This window comes from Homalodisca vitripennis, chromosome 3, assembly GCF_021130785.1.
Source record: "Homalodisca vitripennis isolate AUS2020 chromosome 3, UT_GWSS_2.1, whole genome shotgun sequence".
Classification (NCBI taxonomy): domain Eukaryota; kingdom Metazoa; phylum Arthropoda; class Insecta; order Hemiptera; family Cicadellidae; genus Homalodisca; species Homalodisca vitripennis.
In genome coordinates, this window is record NC_060209.1 from 120,585,380 (window position 1) to 120,597,913 (window position 12,534).

At 34.8% G+C, this 12,534-nt stretch overlaps 1 protein-coding gene across 2 annotated transcripts in view; it reads left to right on the forward strand.

The window, feature by feature from the left end:
- The first annotated feature begins 3,971 nt into the window (after nt 1-3,971).
- LOC124357444 (FK506-binding protein 59-like) overlaps nt 3,972-12,534 on the forward strand; it is a 49,884-nt gene continuing 41,321 nt past the window's right edge. Inside the window, exons 1-2 of one of the 2 annotated variants that reach the window (XM_046809257.1) lie at nt 3,972-4,333; nt 9,900-10,139. In XM_046809257.1, the coding sequence (XP_046665213.1) occupies nt 9,908-10,139 (232 nt within the window). In that variant the 5' untranslated portion in view covers nt 3,972-4,333; nt 9,900-9,907. The remainder of the gene's footprint in view (nt 4,334-9,899; nt 10,140-12,534) is intronic. The other variant, XM_046809258.1, reaches the window with a different exon arrangement.

The following is a 12,534-nucleotide window of genomic DNA, read 5'->3' on the forward strand; positions in this document are numbered from 1 at the left end:
AGAATTGTTAGTCAAAACGCCAACGCGTGTGACACATTCACAGTCGACAATTGACAACATCATCTCCAATCAATCAAGTGTCGCAGTGTCCGTGGTCAATACAGCTATCTCGGACCACTATGGCCAAGAGGCCATAATTAGTGGAGTAAAAAATCGAGAGGGAGCTAAAAATCACGAAAACAATAAGAGACTTAAGGCCAGGAAACATCGCTCTTCTCAACACTTCCCTTTCTAAAGAAAAATTGGAAACACCAAGATTCAATTCATTCAGTAGATGAGCATTTTAAAAGGTTTAGTGATACACTCAACTTTCATCTTGACATTTACTGTCCACTCAAAACCATAAACGTTTGTCCCAAAAGGGTAAACAACAAATGGATAACTAAAGGAATTTTGGTTTCTAGAGAAAAACTAAAGATTTTCTCAGAAATCCAAAAAAACGTCCCAAAAATGAAGAATTCAAGCGGTTTTTTTCGAAATTACAAACGAATTTATAGAAAAGTTATCCAATCTGCAAAGGCATATGATGTTTCCAAATCAATTATATCTTCCAAAAAATATTTCTAAAACTGCATGGGACATCATCAACAATAAAAACAAATCAAGTAACAAACAAATCAAATTAAAAAGTGGTGATAGACTTGTGGAGGACGCGGTGGAGGTTGCAAATAGGTTTAACAGATTCTTCGGATCTGTGGCTTGTGAGCAAGGCCTTGCCCATCACCCCCACAAGGAATCACAAGACGTAGGCAGTGTCCAGTAGCCTCCCTGGCACTGGCACCTGTCGTTGAGGAAGAGCTTGAAAAAAATAATTCAGCAGCTCCCCAGCCAAAAAAACAAATGATTTAAATTCAATTGTCAACGTGGCTCATAAAAAAATGTTCAAAGCATATTGTGAGACCATTAAACCAATTAGTAAATTTCTCTTTTGAACAAGGAGTTTTTCCCTCACTCCTCAAAACCGCTAAAGTAACCCTATTTTCAAGAAAGACGATCCCCAATCCCCACAAAATTACCGGCCTGTCTCAATTTGCCAGTTATGAGCAAAATATTCGAAAAGCTTTTCTTGACACGAATGCTTCAATTTTTGAATAAACACAACCAGCTATCGGAAGACCAGTTTGGCTTCAGGGAAGGGGCAAGTCGACAATAGACGCAGTTGTAAATCTTGTCGACATGGTTGTAGAGGGACTAGAACGTCGGGATCACACATTGAGTGTGTTCCTGGACTTATTCGAAAAGCATTCGACTGTGTTGACCATGTTACAATGCTTGACAAACTTGAATCTCATGGCATCCGAGGCGTGCCTCTCCAGTGGCTCAGATCATTTCTAAGCCATAGAACTCAAATTGTCCAGATCTCAAATAAATTATCTGAACCAATTCACCTGAGTTATGGTGTCCCACAGGGCTCAATTCTCAGTCCAATTCTCTTCCTGATCTATGTCAATGATGTAGGTTCATCACTTCTGCACGGAAGACTAGTGCAGTATGCTGATGACACGGACTCTCTGTTTCACTAGCAAATCAAAATTGACTTTGGAACAGCATAGTTTTGTTGAAATTAACAACTGTGTCCAAAATTTTTAACAGCCTCAATCTTAAAACAAATTCTGCAAAATCCAATTTTATAAATTTTGCTTTACGACCAGTAGAATAGTCATGATGAGCCAGCTGTTATGTTGGCTGACACTATGCTGGAAGAAGTATATTGTTCAAAATTCCTGGGAATATACCTAGATCGAGGGTTGACTTGAACGATCACATCGACCACGTTTGCTCCAAATTGGCCTCAGGCATTTATGTTTTGAGGTCTCTAGCCAAATACTGCCCGACTCAAGTTCTGATGATGGCGTATTATGGCTTGATTTACCCCCACCTCACTTACGGGCTGGTGTTGTGGGGAGCTTGTGCAAACAATCAATTCCTGAGAGTGTTCAAGCTGCAAAAAACAAGCAATCCGCATTATCGCTCAGTTGAAATTTAGAGAGACGTGCAAGGAAGCCTTCAAAAATTTGCAACTGTTGACGCTGCCCAGTCTCTACATCTTGGAAACAACTCTGTTTTGTATGTCTAAATGTGCCATGACGAATGGCCGAGACATACATATGTATGAGACTAGAGGCAGAGATAACTACCGAACTGGTAGGCACAGAACGGTGGTTTATGAACGCTTGCCTTCACAGGCAGGTGTTCAATTCGTCAATAAGTTACCAAATTCAATTAAAAAAAAACTTCAACACTCAAAGTGTTAAAAACTCGTTTGAAACGCTTTTTAGTGTCAAAAAAACATTTTATAATGTTGACGAGTTTTTTTGCTTATGATTGGGAGACCACCAATTAAAAAGGACTGACAAAATTCGTCGCTGGAAGTGGGAATAATTGGTGAATGAATGGATGTAGGTACGTTTGCAAAATTGTATGTTTGTTTGAATGAGATTTCTTGTGGTGTGTTTGACAAAAAATGTTAGCCAGTAAAAAGTTAAAATATGACATTTGCCATGCGTTGTATAATGTTCCGGCAATAAAAAACTGATTTGATCTGATTTGATTTGATATTACCCCGACATAGCACGAGCTCCATCGGTTGTAAGCCCGACACATTTCGACCAATTAATTTCATGTTCGCGAATAAAACTATCCAAGGAGTTGAAAATGTCTTGGCCAGTTGTATTAGTCTTTAGTGAGTGGCAAAATAAAATGTCTTCTTCAACTGATCCATTGAGATTAAACCTTACAAAACATAACAAATTAGCATTGTCAGCAATATATGTACTTTCGTCTAATTATAAAGAATAAAAGTCCCTTTCTTTCACAGCAGATATTAAAATCTCCTTTACGTTAGCAGACATTTTTCTCAATTCTACGTTTCACTGTAGTGTTGGATAGAGGTATTTGACCTATCTGTTGACCTGATTTTTCATCAAGCAGAAGTGACGAAATTATTTTTGCTCCGGGCAAAATAAGGTTCTCGCCTGCTGTGTGCGGAGCGCTATTTTTTGCTATTAGCAAAGACAGCTGGTAAGAGGCCATAGTAATTTTTTTATTGCCTTGCCCAGATGACACATTCTCCATATTTGACCGAGTTGAAATAAGTTCTTTTTTCTTACTTTGAAAAAACATCAAAAGTTTATTCAAGCATTCTGGATGTTTTGTTGAAATGTGCCTCTGAAGTTTTGAAGGCTTCATACTTTCGTTAGCCAAGGTTTCGAAACAAAGTACGCATTGGGGTAAAGGTTCTTCTTCCGTACCTATGAACGTATGAATCCATATTGAAGGTATTCAGGACAATATTCTCGAAACATTTTTTCCCCTTTCTTAACATTTGAAAATACTCGAGGCACTATAACGTCATTGCTAGTAGACGGACGATTAAGCTCACCTTCATCAGTAGATTCCAGTTTTCTCTTAACACAAAATCCAGTTTTCAGCCAATTCTCCATCGTAAATAGATGTAACAGTCACTACCTTAAAAAAAAAAAAAAAAAACAAAAACAAAGCTAGAACGAGTATCACGCCACTGACGTCTGTTCTTACTCGGGAAAATACCAGAGCCAGACTGACTAATGAGTAATGGAGCGAGATTGTGCACGGTCACTACGCTACTAAGCTACTGTAAGAGTGACAGTCACGCCGCGACCCACTTAAATCCGCCCGCGACCCACTAGTGGGTCGCGACCCACCGTTTGGGAAACGCTGGATATAACAGATACATCCTAGCATTATTAACAGATAAAACTGGCATTATTAAAACCAATACACATCAAAATTTTACGCTTCAATTCTGAACCAAAGCTATTATCAGGCGTATAAAAACCTAATATTTAACATTATATTTTTAAAATCATTTGTTTTTGCATGTAATAGCCGAGAAACTAATATTGAGAAACATATAATAGGCCACATCTCTACATGCATAAAAAACTCTTTTCTGGCGTAAGGCAACTGTTCCGCAACCTCACTAGTTCTAGAAATTGAGCACTGTAAATACACGTGTTTGTGTGTCTTATCAGGTTTCATAATCAATAGTGTCATTTTACACAAAATTGACTTTGTAGATTGATCATTGAGTCTGTAGGAAGATCACAGACCCATAAAACAAATGTACTAATACTAAAACCTTTAGAATTTTCCTATAACTCTATAAGTACAACTAATGAATTGAATTCTGAATTTTATTAGAACTTGCTAGAACACCTTACTAGCGCGAGCGTTCAGTCTGAATATTACTATTGCAGAAGTGAATTGCGGTGTGAAGTTGTTTGGCTCAGTTCGAGTTATTCTTGAATTGTTAATTCAATAAACATATAGGCCTATTAATATTATTTTTGTGGTAAGTTTAAAGCATTTATTATTTGTTGGCTTTCTTTCATTGTTAAATTAAATAATTAATTTAAATTTCAGTGAGACAGTTTGCATAAGATATTTTGAGGTTAGCAGAATTTTAATTCTAATAATTGTTCATTAATAGTATAAAATTTCATTCATATTTCTTTATTATTATTTGAAAAAGGCATAAGACGAGCTAATTTATTTGTAGAAAATCCTGTAGGCTGTATTAACAATTGGGTTGGCTGACAAATATTGTAGGCCTAGGCTATATGGTTTTTCAGTTCTTTTATGGAATGTTTTAATTCTTTTTATTATATGAAGAATTTGATATTACAGTTTATTTTACTTAACATGTGCTTTCAACTTATTAATTTGGTATCAATTTACAATAACGTGACCATGGAAAGGTATGTTCATTTTTTTTCCCCTGAAAACTACAATTTTTCCTGAAAACAATAGTGAAGAAAAAATTTGTCGGCAACGAAAATCAAAGGAGTTACGATTTTTTGAAAACTCTGTTTTTGACAGTATCTCTGGCAATTTTACTGAAATGATGCTGACAAGTACGTTAATTCTGTCAACGATGCCTGCCCGCTGCGCAGTGCTGCGCACTGCTTGCTCTTTTAGAAAAAAAAATTAACTCGAGCTTGCAAAAGTCGAATCCCAGATCACGTGATGCCCCTGATCCTTAACCCTCCAAGTGTTGTTCGACAAAATTTTGTCGGTTATTTTCCATTTTTAACGCAATAATGCCCGAAAGGCATCAATATAATACAATAATATACTTTCCCCCCAGTTTATATGCACCTGTGATAATAATACTTGGCTATAAATGCCCAACCCATGAAAAAAAGTCCATTTTTCATGGTCACGGTATTGTAAATAAATACCATTAATTTTACTAATATAAACAATAAACTACGAAAAGCAACTAATTTCTAGAAAATTTGTAATTGGCGATAAGTATGAGGAAATTGTGAGATAACTATTTCAAAGACTTTGGTGAATAGCCTAGTCAAGAGAAGTGGAATACCAGCAGACTGTTAACAGATCATCTTTGTGATTTCTTTTGTATAGGATGTAAGCAAGCTATTATTACTGTAATATTTGTCTCATAATATGTAGATTAGATCTAGACAATAGTTGGTTTTGTTAATTTTTAATGTTATTGTTAAATCTATTTAAGTAAAAATGTATTGCATGTTTTTTGTTAATGTATTATAATTCTTGTTGTGTAAGATTATTGTATAATCGTAGTTGGTTATTGGTAGTTGGTAGTTGGTATACAAATTGTTCTATAATAACAATATACTAACAAGTGTAGGCTGCTTATTAAAGTCTCCCCAAACAATCAACAAAGTAAAGTGTTTTAACTTAAACCAGGGTACTAGTTTATAAGAACCATTTATAATTTCTTGTTGATTTTTAGGATAGTATATAGCCATATTACCTAAAATCACATCAATTTTAACCCTATAATCGATGATCATGGGATAAAAAACATGGGGGGAAAATCTTTGATGAGCTCTTGTCGGGAAATAAACGATCGGAAATGTCCCTAGCCATAACTGCAGACTTTATTGGTGCCTTCCTGCACTTCTGGATCTCTCAAGATAATACTTTTGGTACTACTAGTAACATTTATGATAATCTAATCTAAACCTACTTATATCCAGTATTAACCAATAGTAGCCTAGATATGTACAGAGTGTCTATCCTAGGTAAGAAAAACTGCTAATTGTCATAATGATGTAATTTTCAAGTAAGTCGAATAAAGTTTGTTCTTTCTAATAATGTAGTTTTGTTAGGTCCCCAGTAAGAAAAATGTTTAAAAAATCGTGCCCTCGGGATAATACCAAAGTACCAACCAGATTCTAGAGGGTCTGTTCACGAATTTCTGACCATTACTGCTAGCTAGTAAATGCAACTAGACAAAGCAAACAAGTAATTGTAAATTCACCTAACCATAACTTCTTACTATCTTGCAAGGAAAGCAGTTCCACTTTTGTTCTAAAATTCTTTATTTGTTATTTTCATCCCGTAAAATCTTATTTTGTTTTGTTCAAGAGGACCATTGCAATAGGTTAATGACGTGAATTCTGTTACCGATCTGGTTAAAAGTAAATGTCACAATTAATAATGCAAACGAATTTGGTACTTTGGGATTATATCGACCACACTCAGACATGAATCATTATTTGACATTTTGCTTCTACTGATTACTAGATTAGCGTAGAACAATATTTTGTCAATATAAAACAGGAATTGTCTTATCGCAAACCCCTCCCCATCCTCAGACAGAGGTCAAAGTCGAGCGGTCTAGTAGATAACGTGATTGCAGAGTGTCGCCGCCAGTTCAGCTGGTGCGTCGCTTTGTTGTAATTCCGTGTTTTACCCCTACATTTCTCCAAACACAAAAATTCAACAAAAACAAACATTACGAAACAAAAACTAAACTCTTTATTGAAAAAAACACAAAAATTGTTTTTATTCTTGATCACACTCCGCCACCCAAAATGCAAGTGCCTCCGGAGGTGCTGCCGAAGCCTGCGCTGATGTCAACAAAAGAAATCATCCCTCGAGATAGTACCTATCAGTAAAATATCAAATTCTAGAGGGGCTGATCAGAAATATAAATTTAATTGTAATGGAAAGGCAATTAACTTATGTACCAAGCAAAAAACTTTAATAATCATGTGATGCCGCGCGGCCTGCCGTAATCGGGATTCTCGAGAAAGATAAGATAACAGCGACATTAACAATTGATAATCGTTGTAAGTTTGTAATTTTGTAATTAAAGAGTTGTTTTTTTGTTCTATCATGTTTGTTTATATAAATTTATATTTTTGTGTTCTTCATACTGGTGTGGTCGGTATAATCCCAAAGTACCATGAATTTAACCAAACTTTCCTCAAATGAATAATTAGTGTAAAAACAACTATAAGTTTAATAAATAAACAAAACCAATGTAACCATGACTTCCTAATTTGATACAATCTCCTTACAAATCATCTGGTATGTGATTACACATAGATAACAAAAATAACAGTATACAAATATTACCACAAAATGACATTTTCACTTTAATTATTAAAAAACATATACCTATCTTATATATTTTGTTCAGTAGGTTGAGCACAGAATACATCAATAATGTTGAAATTTTGATTGACAACTGCAGCAGTTAACTTTTTCAACAATTCCCTTGTTTTATTGTATTTTATCTTTTGGTCAATTTTGAGATATTTTGGTGCAGTATTAATTTTTGACGTATTTTAGTATGAAGACCAGAAGGCTCTTAGAAAGTAGGAAACATGAAAACTAAGTGTCGGTTAGCCATAATTGGTGACTGATAAGAAAGTTCATTATTTATGTGCTGCACTACTTATCTTGTCTAACCTGAAGAGGTTTAGGTACTCCCTTGATCTAAGGTTATTTTTTAGGTAAACAAAAACTTTTTAAATAATTTTCTAATTTGTAGTATAGTAAGCAGCCACCACCACAATCGAATCAGGATACCTGATTATCGATTATAAATACCTAAACTATTGCTTAAAAAAATCATTCTATTTACAGTTATTTCAGCTCTTTTTAATGTATTGATTAACAATATTGTTCCAAATTAATTCAAACACAGAAATATCATTTGCATGGTATTTTAATAATGGCTGCTAGTATAATGGTGATGTACATATGTTGTTTGTGTCACAAGCTGTCAGACTCGATTATCCTTCAAAATAGTAAATGGCGACTAAATATAGTACTGACATCAGATAAAACATAATCAGATCATACATTCATTTGACGATTAACATACTTTCTTGGTATATGTGAGGTTAGAAGCGGTCAGCAGCTACTTCAGTGTGTTTGGTTCTTAAGAATTACTTTAAGGTCTACTGTGTTGGATGTATGAAATTCAGATGATAATTTCATTTGCCTATTACCTACCTTTAAAACTAATTCTACGGTCCTGTGAAGGTGGCAGTGGTCACCAGTTAGTTTAGACTGTTTTGTTCTTAAGAACTATTTTAAGACCTATGGTGATAGTTTGATAAACGAACTAGAGACAAAGATTCATAAGCCTTTTAGCTACCTATTATATACCTACTTTTTAGAGCTTTGTGAGGTTGGCGGTCAGAAGGTAGTTTAGACTGTTTAGACTTAAGATCAACTGTGATAGTTGGGTAAGGAAAACTTAATCTATATTTTAATTTGCCTATTACCTATAATTAACCCAAATTCTAGGGCAGTCAGTCAGTATTTTACACATTTCCCTTAGTCGCTAAGTAGTAATGAGACTAACTATATATTAGTAAAAGACATAAGATATATAGCTTGTTTCCTGAAGTCTTTAGGGGCTCACCCCGAAGGATTCCAGCTGGAAACATTTTATACACAAGAGGCGAGGTACTGTACTGTGGTAGTTGGAAGGTAGGAGATGGCAATGTTTGGCAAATATCTGGATTAGTCTAGTATCATATGGAACTTGGATGACGAACAGCTGAAGAAGTTGACTAAACTATTCACAAGTCTTAATAAGAGGTTAATATGAGGTCCAAAAATATTCTAAGCTTGGAGAGATCAGTCTACGTGTCAGCGATCACTTCAACATCAACATCCCGATAGTCAGGCCACCCCTGACACCCATCAGATGAGGGAAGCGTTTTTTGGACGTAATTCATTAGATTATGGTTACCTTATTTGATCTATTTCTAGGTTGTTTTAGTCTTCTATTCTATTATCTATATAACAGCAAAAAACTGCAGTAAAAGATTCAATGAATTTCAATTTGATCCTGAGCCAAATCATGAATTTTTAAAATTCAACATACTAACTATGGATGTATTCAAACCAATTTTGTTTTCAAAAAGTTTAAATCACTATACAATTGTAGTTCAGTAGAAAAAAGAATGTTATATTTAGTTTTGCAAGTTTAGTTTTTAGTGTTCCATTTATCATTTAAGATACTCTTTTTACTTTAAACAAAAGGTTTTTTTTATTAAATGTTTTAGTTTAATGATTGTGATAAAAGTTTCCTCACTGTTTGACGTCTTTCACTGTTTTGATTATCTTAAATGATTGTTCAGGAGCATACTTATTTCTTCTGTTAGTTTTTTGGGAGATAGTATATGATCTTCCTGTTGCTGTAGTTAACTCAAGTAGGTTATCTATATAGTTAGTAGTATTTAGCTATAATATTTTTGGTAGGAATCCAAAAATTTTATTTTAATTTAATTTAATTTTAATCCAAATACGGTCACTATTAGCCTTATTAAATGATGTGTGTGATCCTGCTGGGTGGTAAATGTGGACATGAGCGTCATTTTTTCTATGCTGATTTGTTCAAACTGAGCTAACTACCACTGTTCATCATATGTGCATCATTAAAGAAAGTGGTAGTGTTTCTTTAGAGTTAATAAATAGTCCACTTAGACGGCCTTATTATTAAGGTGGTGTTATTTTATGCATTAATATTTGTAAACAATAGTGTTTTTATAGAAAATGTGTATTTTTCAATTTCATATTAAACTGCTTGTTATTGCTTTTATATTGTTAAATTGATTTAGATTAGACAATGACTGCTGATGAGATCAAGGTACCATACAGCCCTGGTCCCAATGCTTTTGACATCACTCCTGCCGGAGATGGGGGTGTGTTGAAGGAAATAATCAAGCAAGGTGAAGGAGAGTATACCCCCAATTCTGGCTGCAAGGTCTATGTACACTACACAGGCACTCTTACAGATGGCACAGTCTTCGATTCCAGTCGAGACAGAGGAGAGCCTTTTGAGTTTAATCTAGGCAAAGGTATTTATTACAAATTTAAATATTTTCTTAAACAATTAGTAAGGACGAGTATCTTTGTTGTTGTGATTTTTACTTTAACCAGGGTATTATTTATACTCTATTGTAGTTATAGTGAGCTACCGTAATAAAAATGTAATTTTCATGAATTCGGACTTCTGTTTAAATGTTCTGATCAGTACTGGAAATAGAATACAAAAAATGTCAATGTCGTCTTCTGTGGCTATGTTTGGAGTCTTAAACTATTTATAAACCAATGTTAGAATACATATTTACTGTACCATTTTTAGCATTTGTAATTGTTGGGAGATAAGAAAAAAATAACAAAAATATATGTCACTGGAAATTTTAATATTGAAAAATATAAGTTGTCCAAGTAGAAACTTATAGAGTTTATCTTAATTTTATAACTAAATTTTGACACTACCTAGTTTTTTGTAATTATTGTAGTATAATTTTTGAGTTCCTTAAATAATTCCATAAACATTGGTATACATTAATAATTCCTTTCCCTGTGTCACGATAATGTGGATCTGTACACCAGTTACTACATGATTTATTAATAGTGAATAGTATAAACATGGGGAAAAGTAAACTTCAGTCATCCAAGATTGATTTTTCAGCAGCTAGTCAGAGATTATAGCTGCAGAGTATATCTGATCACGCGGGCATTGCTCACTGACAATTATAGTCAACTCGGGAAATCTTGGGAAATTTGATACATAAATCATGGCTGTGAATACAAAAAATTACTTTTAAAAATCGTATAGACATGAATATGACAAAAGTTAAATCAAATAAACTAGTGATTTGTGCACCAGATTAACAAGAAACGGAACTTGCAGACATTATAACATGTCTCCTCAACTGCTGTGTGTGTCAGTCAGTCTCCAATCTGCTGGTATCACGTGTCAAAAGTCCATAATTAACCCCAACTTTGCCAACTGTGCATGAGACTACAGATCAAGCGTCAATAAGAGTGAAAGATATAAGAGTTTGCTCCTCAATGTCTGATCATCTAACCATGAACATTGAAATTATATGTACATGGTCATGCCTACTTACATTTCAAAAGTATCATAGAGTACCATCATATCACATCATAAGTTCTTTGACTAAGTAGGCTACAGACTGTTTTTAAAAAATAGTGTGTGAAGTCACGGATAACAGTTTGTAATATGTAAAAACACATTTTATGTTTAAAAAACTGTATTAATATTTAAAGTATGTTATGGTATATGCCTTATCAGAGTAAAGGCATGATCAAAGTTTTCAAATTCTTTCTATTTTTGAAAAATGTAATACTTATAATAGAAATACTAATAACTGGGATCAACAGTCACAATACCAAAGCAAATAATCAGTCACTCTAATAGTAAGGTACAAATTGTAGCATGTAAGGTTTGTAAACAAACAATGCGTACTCAGCTGTTGTCTTTCACCAGCGAGTTTATTCGCTTCAAGTGTAGAAACGGCAGGCTGAATGCGTGCGCACAGGTGGTCAAAACCAACAAAATCTAATGTTGTGACTGGTGAAAACTGTTGTGATGTGTCACACTCCATTAACCCTTTGACCGCCAACGTCCGATTGATCGGACAGTGTAGGTTTATGCCAAAACCGCCAACGTCCGACTGATCGGACAGCCTAGGTTTCGTTCCAAAACCGCCAACGTCCGACCGATCGGACGTTCAGGAAAAAATATTTTTTAAATATACATATGAACTTTAAAAGTTTGTGTCGACACTGTTTCGACTTCCTTTTGACTAAATAAGATGATATGAAACAATTTTAATGTTGGCAGTCCCTGGAGACCTTGACTCAGCTGTTTGTTTACTTCTCTAACTCGCCGAGCGTGCGCTAGTGTTTACGACTAACCTATTTGCCAAGTTCCCTCCCGCCTTCTCATAGATGCCTACTTGGTTTTTTGTTTAGTTTTTCTCTGAAGTTAGTGATCTGTATTATTTGTGCAAGATGAGTCGTTCGCCGGTGAGTGACAACACAATCCACAATATTATTGTTGAGGACGAATTTCTTAGTGATAGTGAAATAAACAATTTGCAAAACAGTTTCGTCATCTGAAGTAAGTGAAAGTGAAGCTGATGATACTGACTTGGATCCTAGTTATCCTCCTACCCCTAGTACAAGTTGTAATTTTCAAGGAACTTTAGCTAGCAATAGGCCCTGTAAATAGGTCAGTAATTTCGTCATCTGAGGATGAAGATCGAAGTGCAGCAACTACAACTACGCCGCGGCCACGTGGCCGGCCCCCGCCTTCCTGAAAACATCTCAAGCAGTGAGTCTAATAGCGACGATGATCAGTGGGAAAATATAGAGGAAAACAATGACCCTGGGTATAACCATTCTTTTCAGTTCAATGAAATTCCTGGCTGTAAACAT